Genomic DNA, 12,970 nt, shown 5'->3' with positions numbered 1-12,970 from the left:
TTTTAACCAGGAGATATTAAAAGTTATTCCAATATGGGTCACTTTACCTAATCTTCCATTGAATTGCTGGTCTACAGACTCATTAAGTAGGATTGGAAGTACCATTGGAGTTCCAATATATGCAGATGAATGCACCACGAAGCAACTAAGGATATCATTTGCGAGAATCTTGATTGAAATGGATGTAACAGGGAAGATTCAGGAGGAAATAAGTGTGAAAGATCCTAATGGGAGGGTGTTTAAACAAAAGGTTGGGTATGCTTGGCTACCACCCTTTTGTACTAAGTGCCAGAAGGTAGGACATGTATGTAAGGAGAAAAAGAGGCCAGCTAAAGGAAGAGTCACTCAAAAATGGGTACCAGTTGGTCAGGCTAAGGAACTACCTACATCCAACCTAATTTTAGAGGCTGATATTGGGGATGATAGGACTACAGAAAATGTTCAAACACTTTCTATTAATCCAACTCATCCTGCTAATGTAACCCCAGTGGTTACGCCAATATCTTTTACTCAGAGATAGGAGTTGGATGAGGAAGGGGTCTGGAAACTGGTAACTAGGAAAACAAAAGATAAGGGTAAACAATGGGCTTTTCAAGCAGCTAGAACAGCAGTGATGTATGAATTACAGTCTGGTGGTGGAAGCTCAGCTACTGGTGCTAGGGTGCTAAGGGACCAAACCCTTAGTTGTCCTAATGATTTGTATATCTTGGAATGTCAGGGGGATGAATGACCCCCTTAAAATAAAAGAAATCAAGAATTTCTGATGCAGACATAAAGTAGTAGTGTGTGTGTTACCTGAGACAAGGGTTAGGGAACAGAATGCAAGCAAGGTGCAAAACAAGATTGGTAAAGAGTGGAAGTGGATTAATAATTATTCTCATTCCCCAAGAGGGAGAATTTGGATAGGCTGGAGGCCTGCCTGGGTTAATGTTACTTTGACTCATACACAGGAGCAGCTAATGGTATGTAATATTCAGGACCAAGTTCATAAGGTAAATTTGGTTGCTGTGTATGGTCTTCATACAATAGCTGATAGAAGAGGCTTATGGAGTGGTTTATTGCAGTGTGTCTAGCATCAGGAGCCAATGGTAGTCATTGGAGATTTCAATGCTGTGTGTCACACAAATGATAGACTAAATGGTACATTGATTACTGATGCAGAGACTGAGGATTTCCAGCAATTCTTATTGCAATCAAGCCTGATTGAGAGTAGGAGTACAGGGCCATACTACTCTTGGTCTAATAGTAATGTGGGAAGGGATAGGGTGTTGAGTAGAATTGACAAGGCATATGTTAACCTAGCTTGGCTAGGAATGTATGCAGAGGTGATAGTGCAATACTTACCTCCTGGTATCTCAGACCATTCTCCTTTGTTATTTACCTTAATGACAGGGAGTTCACAAGGGGAAAAACCTTTTAAATTCATGAATATTATGGCTGAGAAAGTTGAGTTTTTAGACACTGTAGAGAGAGCCTGGAACTCTGTGAATGGTAGACATAGACTTCAGTCAATTTGGTTGAAGCTTAAAGCTGTCAAGAAGGAGTTGAAACAGATGAAGAGCCAGAAGGTAGGGCTTACTCATGAGAAAGTGGAGATTTTAAGGCAGCAACTCCAGGATTTGCAGAATCAAGGTGACTATGATAGTAATGCAGCAGCTCAATTTGAAGCAAAGGGTCTCATTTATGATTTGAGACATGGGTCTCACATTGAAGAGAGTATTCTCCAACAAAAATCCAGAATTAACTGGATTCAACAGGGAGATTCTAATTCCAAATTGTTCTTCACTGCTGTAAAAGCTAGACATGCCCATAATAGAATTGACATGTTAACTACTGATGGTGGGAGAATAATAAAGGAGGCTGAAGCTATAAAGGGAGAAATCATAGATTTCTATAAGAAGCTGTTGGGAACAAGAGCTCCAACATTACAGGGTGTTGATTTGAATATTGTGAGGGGAGGTAAAAGTCTTTCTACTCAGGCAAAAGAATCATTAATGAGGGTGATTACTAATGCTGAAATTGATGAGGCTTTGGCTGGAATTGGGAATGATAAGGCCCCAGGTCTGGATGGGTTCAATGCTAAACAAGACATGTATGCAGGGATCCATGAATTCTTCAATAATAATAGAATGCATGGTCCTGTGAACTGCACTGCTGTCACTCTTTTGCCCAAGGTTCAGAATGCAACAAGGGTAAAAGAGTATAGGCCTATTGCATGCTGTACAATGATTTACAAAATTATTTCTGAAGTTCTGACCAACAGGATGAAAGGAGTAATTGGAGAGGTGGTTAATGAAGCTCAATTAGGGTTTATTCCTGGAAGGCACATAGTTGATAACATTCTTCTTGCTACAGAGCTCATCAGAGGATATACTAGGAAACACATGTCTCCTAGGTGAATTATGAAGGTGGACATAAGGAAAGCTTATGACTCAGTAGAATGGTCATTTTTAGAAACTTTGTTGCATGAATTTGGCTTTCCTAATATGTTTGTTGGCTGGATTATGGAGTGTGTTACCACAGTCTCTTACAGTGTGCTCGTGAATGACATACCTTCTTAACCATTTCAAGCAAACAAAGGGCTAAGACAGGGAGATCCATTATCTCCATTTCTATTTGCATTGAGTATGGAGTACCTGAGTAGGTGCTTGAATGATCTGAAGAATAACCCTGACTTCAATTTTCACCCTAAGTGTGAGAGATTGAATATTACTCATCTGATGTTTGCAGATGATTTATTGATGTTTTGTAGAGCTGATAAGAGTTCTCTTGATTACATGATTACAACTTTTCAAAAGTTCTCTGAAGCCTCAGGTTTATCTGCTAGTCAAAAGAAGAGCAATAGCTACTTTTGTGGGGTAGATGATGTTACAGCTAGAGAGCTGGCAGACAGTGTGCAAATGCAATTGGGGGATCTACCATTTAGATACCTTGGAGTCCCTCTTACATCAAAGAAGCTGACCTATGCACAATGTAAACCTTTAGTGGAAATGATCACTAATAGAGCATAAACTTGGATGGCTAATATGTTGTCATATGCAGGGAGGCTCTAGTTGATTAAAAGCATCCTCAGTAGTATGCAAAACTACTGGGCACATATATTCCCTCTGTCAAAGAAATTCATTCAAGCAGTTGAGAAGGTGTGCAGGAAATTTCTTTGGACACGGAAAACTGATGAGTCTAGGAAAGCTCATGTTGCTTGGGCTACAATTCAGATGCCAAAAAGTGCTGGTGGTTGGAATGTAATTAACATGGTGCACTGGAACAGAGCAGCAATGCTTAAGTTGCTATGGGCTATTGAATTTAAAAGGGATAAAATGTGGGTCAAATGGATTCACTCCTACTATATTCAAAGGCATGATGTCTTTACTAGTCAATATCAATAATCAGACCTCATGGATACTGAGAAAGATAATAAAGGCTAGGGAAAATTTGAGTAATATTGGAGGCTGGAGTGAAGTATGTGTTGGAGATAAATTTTCTCTGAAAAAAGCGTACAAGAAGATGAATGATAATGTGGAAAGAGTAAGGTGGAAAAGGTTAATCTGCAATAATTATGCAACTCCTAAAAGTAAATTTATTTTATGGATGATGCTGCATAAAAGATTACCTACAGTGGATAGAATTCGAAGATGGGGAGTTAATTGTGATGCCAGTTGTAGTCTTTGCAGGACTGAAGATGAATCGATACAACATCTGTTCTTCTCATGTGCTTATACTGCTGGTCTTTGGAGTAAAATATGCAGATTTATGAGTTTTCCTGACTCAGGAGGGTCTCATCAAGATGTCATATCAAGCGTGTGTGCCCAGGCAAGGAAGAAAAAAGGGAAGTTGATTGTGATGTTATTTACTGAATGTGTGTATGCCATATGGAGGCAGAGGAATAACAAAATATTCACAGGGGACTGTAAGGATGGAAATGTAGTCCTTAGAGAGATTTTATTTACAGTTGCTGCTAATTGTAATGTTGTTGATAGGAGTAAGCTGATGCTGTAATTCTCCTTGTGTAGATTGTGGATTGTCTGCTTCATGTGCAATGCTTTTGATGCACATGTTTTTTTGGTATATATACTCTTTATTTGCCAAAAAAAAACTATTTTAAAATTAATATATTTTAAAGAAATCAGTTCTAGTTAGAAGTAATCTCCTATATCACAACAAAACAAATATATACGTATTATAGTGTATTATGTTGAAAAAAATTGAATTAAAAAATTAAAATATTTCAAGAAAACCGATTTTACTTGGAAGCAGTCTCTTATTTCTCAACAACTTTTTTAATTAGTCAAATAGTTAAACTTAAGAGACCGATTTTACATAATCAATGATTTCCTATATTTAAGAAATGGGTTAGTAATCTCAAACGGTCTCCTATAGGTAGTCTCTTTGGCCATTTTTGTAGTAGTGAAGTGCGACAAGTGCTAGAGGTTTGCTCCAGTTATCCACCATATGGCAAATGATTTGCAGCTAACCTTGAATCCCATCCGTTTCGCTCAGTGGGGGATGGATATCATAGAAAACTTGTAGCAAACCCATTTTTTAAATACAATTCTGTAAATTTTTGTTCTTCTAATATTTAAGTCCGCTTTAGTCTCGCATTTTCTAAGGTGAGTAGCGGCATGCTAATCATAATTAAGTTGCATATAAAAATGGTGTCAAACTTCGGCGTGGTAAAAAATTACAATTTTTAATGGCAATTTTTGCAATTAGATACCCTTATTGAGTTATAGAAGTACTAAATTCGAAATGATTTTTATGAATATTTTAGTAATGAGATGCTATCATTTAACCATATATAATGAATAACTAGTTATTAGGCCCGTGCTATGTTACGGGTAAGAAAAAATTTCATTTATTAATATAATACTTTATGATGATAACACTAAATACAACTTAGCCTAGTGGTTAAGACTTTAATATATGTACTTGAGGTCTTGGGATCAAACCCTATACTTCGCAATTTCTAAATTTTTTTATTGATATGGATTACATGAACTAAAACTACCTATGGAAAGCGCCACGTGGCACATTTTCTTATTTATGCATGCACGCCTTTTAATATATTTGTATAGATGTGAATAGTTATAACAAAGTTACATTAAGAAGAAGAAAAGATTCTTACAACAGAAGATGATTGAACCACACCTTTTTTTTTGTGTCGGGGATATAAAAATAATTGGATCTAACCTAAGCTCCAACATGGTACTCTATATACATTTCCACGTTAGGGGCCCATCTCTTTCCTATATTCCGCAATTTCTAAATTTTTTTATTGATATGGATTACATGAACTAAAACTTCCAATGGAAAGCGTCACGTGGCACATTTTCTTGTTTATGCACGCCTTTTAATATATTTGTATAGATGTGAATAGTTATAACAAAGTTACATTAAGAATAAGAAAAGATTCTTACAACAGAAGATGATTGAACCACACCTTTTTTTTTTTTGTCGGGATATAAAAATAATTGGATCTAACCTAAGCTCCAGCATGGTACTCTATATACATTCTCACGTTAGGGGGCCATCTCTTTCCTATACCAATTTTTGTTTATGACATACATGATACATGTGTAACTTTTACACAAAGCAAAATATTTACTTATTCTTTCGTTTTTTTTATTTACTACATTGTTGTTGTGTAATTTTAAAAATATTATATAATTTTTAATATCTCTTATTTCATTTAAGTAAAATTATAAAATTTTAATATTATAAATCTACATATTGAGACGAACCTAACAAGATCACATATGACTATATTTTTAATTATAAAAAAATAAAAGAATCGCTTAAAGTTAATGATTCGTTTTCCAAAACAACCGTGTAGCAAATAAAAAAAATAGTATGCAACTATGCAAGAAGTGCATTATTCTGTACCACACATCAATGAAGTAAATCTTATAACTTATTTTCTTTCTTGGTGTGATTTATACTCCATCCGTCCCATAATATAGTGCTTGTTTCCTTTTTTACACGGTTTTCCAAGACGTAACTTTGACCTTTAATATCTTCCATTGCGTATTAATAAAAAATATAAAATTTGATATTATGAAACTACACATTGAGACAAATCTAACAATCCCACATGAACATGTTTTTTTATATATACAAATGAGAATATTTGGTCAAAACATTTAAAATTTGACCCACCAAATATGAAGTAGGCACTATATTATGGAATTAACATTTACATTACACATGCAACGATACGAAGAAATAGATTTCATAACATTGTCGTTGCAAGTCATTGTCAATAAGTAAGATTTTTGTCCATTCTTAATTTCTTATAATATACAGTGTTATTACCTCCTAAATTACGTGGTTCTGTTGTATAGAGAATAGAGATGACTTGTAGAATTCAGTTTTATAAGCTTTCGATATATTGTGACGCTTAAAAATAGTGTTATTTACTTTCATATCTCATGCTCTTATTTTTCTTTAATTTGCAATAAAGTAATTCTCTTCTGTTATAGCAATACATCTGAATATTTGATATATATTAGCATGACACTATGTAAAATAATGAGATATGCCTCAAAATTCTTTTACCCTCATATGTAAAAATATATACTTTTATATTTTCTTTTCTGAAAAGAAAAACTATCATATTTGAAATGAAGGTACATACGTAGATACACCTATTAGCTGTTACTATTTCTTACTTCCAAACATTATGTTTGTAAATTTTTTAAAAAAAATTGATATTTTAAAACTATACATTTAGATGAACTCAACATCTTCATTAGTAAAATTGTTGCTTATATATTAGTCGAAAACTTTAAGTCAAAACTATAACTCTCTCCATTCCAATTTGTTCTGAAATATGGGAAAAATCAAGGTAAATGCACTTCTTACACACTATGTCTTACTTTTGAAAGTTCACTCTTACATTTTGCCCTCTTCCTTAGTTTTTAATTTAATTTTCTTACGTTTTGTTGTTCAAATAAGTTAATTTTCTATGGAAGAAAAACCTGAAACATCCTGATGGGGAATATATGAATAGTATAAGTCCAATTGATACAATTAAAAAATTAAAAGCGGAGGATAAATAATTTATCCAATTCCAAATTTTTATGTCGTCTTTGGTTCAGGGTGAAAGAATCAGCTTGGATCAACAGATACAAAACCACGCAATGACAGTAGCAAAATTTGCTTGGTATGGGCCTAAGAAAGTGCGAAACCTAGGAAAGTGCTTATACACTGTCAACATGGGAAGCAACGATTACATCAACAATTATTTTATGCCACAACACTACACTTCAAGCTCGATCTACTCCCCTGCTGAATACGCCGAAGCACTCATTCGTCAATATGCTGCTCAACTCAAGGTCTGAATAACTATTATTTACAAGATAATTTGATATTAGTGCACTCTAATGGTTTCCAATTTATTTTTTGTTGAGTGGATGTTTTGCTTCTCCTTTTTTTTTTTGTTTTTTAGTGCCCAAACTAAGAATATCTTAGAAATAAATTGTACTGTCATATATATCTTATAAGATTTGTGTCAATTAATGTATGTATTCTCTTAAAACAGTGTCTAGTGTTAATTAATTTCTTGTTTTAGTTTGTCTTTTGATAATGAAACTGACAACATTTGAAAACTTTGACACACAGAGATTGTATTTTCTTGGAGCAAGAAAGATGGCTGTGTTTGGACTTGGTCTAATTGGGTGCAGTCTAGGTGAAATATACACCTTTGGCACAAATGGTTCCCTGTGCGTAGACAAGATTAATGCTGCTGTTCAACCTTTCAACCAAAGGCTCGTTAAGCTGGTCGATGATCTAAATAACAAGCTTCCTGGAGCACAATTTACTTATATTGCTAGCTCATCAAATACTGACACAGGTACCAAATGCTGATTTTTACAAAACCCGTGCATAAATACAGTATACTCACGTATGAAGTATATTTCTTTCATGTTGTAAATAAGTTAAATACCAAGTAGTAATTGGTCTAATGGTAAGGATAGCACCGAGGTTGGGGGTTCAATCCCCATTAGAAGCACTTTGAGGGTAGGGATTTGCCTTACCCTCTCCCATTACTCTCAAGTGCCTGGCCCATTAACAGCCAAGCGGGGTCCGGGCCACTTCTTCTTACCAAAAGAAAAGGTAAAATAATCCTAATATAAGATTTTGAAAACAACAGTATATGTTTACTAGTGACATTTCTTGAGAAAATACACTAGGTGGAATTTGTGATGTTTTATAGGTACATATACTGTGAATAAAAATATTGTAAGAATATGCCTTGAATGGTGCCTTGAAGGTGTTTGGTAGAATCCATGAGAAAGCTAAGGGATGACATAAGGCTGACTTTGAATGCACATATCTCTCAATCTATAAATGGTTTTGAGGTGATAGCTTGTTCCAAGAGCTTTCCAACGATAGGTCATATGCCCAATTCCGCTGAGAAACAGAAAAGTTATGTCTGTTTTACGAAGAACTGACGAAACTGTTTCGTCTTGCCCCCCGCCCGGGTGGGTCGGGCGGATTTCGCCCGGACACTTTCAGTCGGGCGTGCAAGCTATTTTGGGAAAGCGAAATCTCACCCGGTCGGGAGGTTATGCGTTTTGTCCGGAAATCGCGTTTTTGACGCGGGAGTATAAATAGGTCATTAACCTAATTGTTTTATACGACAAATTAGACTTAATTCTCTCTTTAATCTGTTCTCTTCTCATAATAAAATATTCTCTCTCTCTTCGCCGTGGAGGTAGCAAAATTGGTGAACCACGTAAATCTGTTGTCTGTTTTCTTTGTTTTTGCATTCGTTATTTGTTTCTCTCTCACATCTGTCATAACAAATTGGTATCAAGAGTTTTGGTGTTCGATCTGTGTGAGAAAGATGTCTAGGATGAATGTAACACCCCGTCCTTATTATGGGTTGTTACAATGAATGTCAAAATTGATAAATTTACTGGGAGGAATAGTTTTAGTTTGTGGCAAATCAAGATGTGGGTTTTACTGAAGCAACAAGGGTTGTGGGCACCGTTGGCAAAGAAGGCAACAAATTTAGTCACCACTGAGATGGAAATTCTGGAGGAAAAGACGCATTCAACAATTATGCCGTGTCTGTCTAACGACATAATTACTGAAGTTCCGGAGCAGGATAGAGAGTTTATACATGACTAAATATCTAACCAACAAGTTGCTTTTGAAGCCACGTCTGTTCAGCTTGCGTATGCAGGAAGGTACGTCTCTAAGGGATCACTTAGATAAACTGAATACTATCTTGTTAGATCTGCGAAATATTGATGTTAAAGTAGATGATGAGGATGCTGCTTTAATATTGTTGGTATGTTTGCCTGTATCATATGAGAATTTTGTGGATTCTTTTATTGTTGGGAAAGATAGTCTGTCATTAGAAGAAGTAAGATCTGCTCTCCATACTAGAAAGGTCCGTCATCAGGCATCTGGTTCTAGTACAGAGAATCAAGCATCTGGATTAGTAGTTACTGGGGGAAAGGGACAAAAGAAATCTGGTAAAAAGAAAACGAACTTTAAAAATTCGAATTCTAAGGGTCCTAAAACTACTAATATTTGTAATTACTGTAAGGAAACGGGACAATGGAAAAATGAATGTCCTAAGAAAAAGGAGCAGCAAGACAAGAATGAAGGTTTTGCTCCTTTGGCAGAAACTGGAGGTGATTATGAGAAAGATCTGGCCCTAGTAGTTAATTGCCAGTCACATTATAGGGATGTGTGGGTTCTTGATTCTGGGATGTCGTATCATATTAGTCCATGCAGGGAGTGGTTTTCAACTTACAAGCTGATCAATGGAGGCAATGATTCTATGGCCAACAGTACTGCCTGCAGAGTAGTTGGAATATGCTCTATCAGGGTGAGGACTCATGATGGTACATTTTGTACCTTGAATGAAGTTCCGCATGTTCCGTTAATGACAGAGAATCTGATATCTTTGTGTCTTATTGATAGCAAGGGTTTCTGTTTTCAAGGTAAAGGTGGAGTTATGAGTGTCTATAAAGGTTCAAAGGTGGTTATGAAAGGTATTAAAAATGGTACCTTATATATTCTTCAGGGTTCTACTGTGATATGTTCTGCTGCTATTGCGTCATCTAAGATTCACAAGGAGGAGTTGACCAAGTTGAGGCATATGAGACTTGGGCTGTTGGGCACATGGGTGAACGGGGGATGCAAATTCTGTTAAAGAGGGATCTTCTATGTGGGCACACGGTGCAGGATCTAGAGTTTTGTGAACACTGTGTGTTTGGGAAGCTTCATCGTAGCAAGTTCCCAAAGGCGGTTCATACAACGAAAGATACTCTTGATTATATCCATTTTGACTGTTGGGGACCTTCCCGAGTTGCATCTATTGGAGGTCACAGGTATTTTGTGTCGATGATCGATGATTATTCAAGAATGACCTGGGTAATTATGATTAAGCATAAAAGTGAGGCTTTTAAGAACTTCAAGCAGTGGAAGGTTTTAGTGGAAAATCAAGTTGAAAGAAAGGTCAAAAGGCTGCGTACTGATAATAGTCTGGAGTTTTGTTGGTCTGAACGATGAGTTCTGCAAGAATGAAGGGATTACTCGGCATCATACTGTTAGAAATACGCCACAACAAAATGGAGTTGCAGAACGTATGAATCAAACACTATTGGAGAGAGCAAGGTGCATGCTCTAAAATGCTGGATTGGCTAGGAGATTTTGGGCAGAAGCTGTGAGTACAACTTGCTATCTGATCAACTGTGGACCTCATACCGGTATTAATTATAAAACACCTTATGAGGTGTGGTCTGGTAAGCCTGCAGTCTATTCTCTGTTAAGAGTTTTTGGTTCTACTGTTTATTATTATGTAAATGAGGGAAAATTAGAACCTAGAGCTAAAAAGGGTGTATTTGTGGGTTTTGGAAGTGGAGTTAAGGGCTATAGAATCTGGTCACCTTCTGAAAATCATGTTATACTTAGTAGAAGTGTAATATTTGATGAAAATTCTATGCTTAACTCTCTTGTGAAGTCTGTTATGGTGTCTGTTAGTAGTGATGTGATAAACAGGTGGAGCTGCAAGTCACTCAAGCTGAGAATGAATCATAGCACCAATGTGGAGAAGATCAACATGGTGCTACTGAAAAGTTTTCTAGTTACCAGTCATCTGAAATACATCAACCAAGCATAACACTTGATAGATCTAGAAGAGTTGGTGTGGGGCCTCGAAAGAGGTATGGTTTTGAAGACATGGTTGCTTATGCACTACAGGTTGATGAGGAGGTGGAAGTTGAAAATAATGAGCCATCCACCTATGAAGAAGGTGTTTCTAGAAGTGAGTCTACTCTATGGCTCGTTCCAATGGGAGATGAGATGGAGTCTCTAGATAAGAATCAGACTTGGGAGCTAGTCAAATGTCCTAAGGAGAAGAAGATTGTAACATGCAAATGGGTTTTCAAGAAGAAGGAAGGGTCTTCACCAACTGAGGGGGTCAAGTATAAAGCTCGGATTGTTGCAAGAGGGTTCACACAAAGGGAAGGGTGCTACTAGCAATAGTTGCACATCAGGATCTTGAACTTGAGCAACTAGATGTGAAAACAACTTTCCCACATGGGGAGTTGGAAGAGGAGATTTATGTGACACAACCAGATGGGTTCCAAAAAATTATGTTTGCAGATTGAAGAAGTCCTTATATTGACTAAAGCAGTCTCCTGGGCAGTGGTTTAAGCGGTTTGACAGCTACATGATTGAGTTAGGCTACAACAGGTTTGAGTACGATTGTTGTGTGTACCACAACAAGCTGAGTGATGGGTCTTTCATATATCTAGTTCGTTATGTAGATGATATGCTCATAGCTGCAAAGACTAAGTCTGATATTCAGAGGTTGAAGGGTCTTCTCAGTGCTGAGTTTGAGATGAAGGATTGAAGATTTTGGGGATGGAGATCTACAGGGAAAGAGGTCAGAAGAAACTTTTCTTGTCACAGAAAGGTTATATTTAGAAGATTTTGTCAAGGTTTGGCATGACAACAACTAAGCCTATATACACTCCAAATGCTTCCAATAATCACTTGTCTGTTGCTTTTGCACCCAAGACTGCTGAGGAGAAGGAGTACATGAGCCGGGTTCCTTATGCTAGTGCTGTAGGGAGTTTGATGTACGCTATGGTTTGCACTAGGCCAGATCTTGCACATGCAGTTAGTGTTGTTAGTAGGTTCATGGGTGACCCTGGTAAGGAGCACTGGCAGGCAGTCAAGAGGAATTTTCGGTAACTTAGAGGTACGTCTGACATTGGTCTTATTTATGGGAATGATACTCAGTGTTTAGTCACTGGTTATTCTTATTCTGATTATGCTGGAGATGTTGACAGTAGGAGGTCAATGACTGGTTATGTTTTTACTCTTGATGGTTCTATCGTTAGTTGGAAGGCATCTTTGCAGGCTACAACTACTTTGTCTACTACTGAAGCAGAGTACATGGCGTTGACAGCAGCTGTTAAAAGGGGATATGGCTAAAGGGCTAGTTATGATCTTGGTTTACATCACATCAGGCTATTGTGAATTGTGAAAGTTTGAGTGCAATATGCTTAGCCAAGGATCAAGTCCATCATGAAAGGACTATGCATATTGATGTGAGATATCATTTTTTGAGGAGTGAGACTAGGATTAAGGTGAAGAAAGTAGAATCCTGCTGATATATTCACCAAGTCGGTTCCACAAAGTAAGTTTCAGCATTGTTTGTACTTACTCAATGTTCATGATAGTTAGTTGCCCTTTTGGGGCAATTCTGGAGTCCTTAGGGAGTAATCTGGTCTGGTTGTCTTTTGGGACAAATCTGATGTAGGGGGATTCTGGGCGTTGTGATCAATGCATCTGTTTTCTGGTTTATTGTGAGAGGATTCAAGTCAACGTGGAAATTTGTAAGAATATGCCTTCAATGGTGCCTTAAAGGTGTTTGGTAGAATGCGTGAGAAAGCTAAGGGATGACATAGGGCTGACTTTGAATGCACATATCTCTCAATCTCTA

At 36.8% G+C, this 12,970-nt stretch overlaps 1 protein-coding gene across 3 annotated transcripts in view; it reads left to right on the top strand.

The window, feature by feature from the left end:
- LOC104901307 (GDSL esterase/lipase At4g18970) overlaps positions 1 to 12,970 on the top strand; it is a 55,227-nt gene that overhangs the window by 40,378 nt on the left and 1,879 nt on the right. For all 3 annotated transcript variants that reach the window (XM_057391011.1, XM_048634336.2, XM_010688862.4), the window contains 2 exons: positions 7,095 to 7,331; positions 7,618 to 7,849. In XM_057391011.1, the coding sequence (XP_057246994.1) occupies positions 7,095 to 7,331; positions 7,618 to 7,849 (469 nt within the window). The remainder of the gene's footprint in view (positions 1 to 7,094; positions 7,332 to 7,617; positions 7,850 to 12,970) is intronic.

The sequence above is a fragment of the Beta vulgaris genome, chromosome 8 (genome assembly GCF_026745355.1).
Source record: "Beta vulgaris subsp. vulgaris cultivar EL10 chromosome 8, EL10.2, whole genome shotgun sequence".
Classification (NCBI taxonomy): domain Eukaryota; kingdom Viridiplantae; phylum Streptophyta; class Magnoliopsida; order Caryophyllales; family Amaranthaceae; genus Beta; species Beta vulgaris.
The sequence above is the reverse complement of the archived record's forward strand: the minus strand, read 5'-3'. Positions and strand labels throughout refer to the sequence as shown.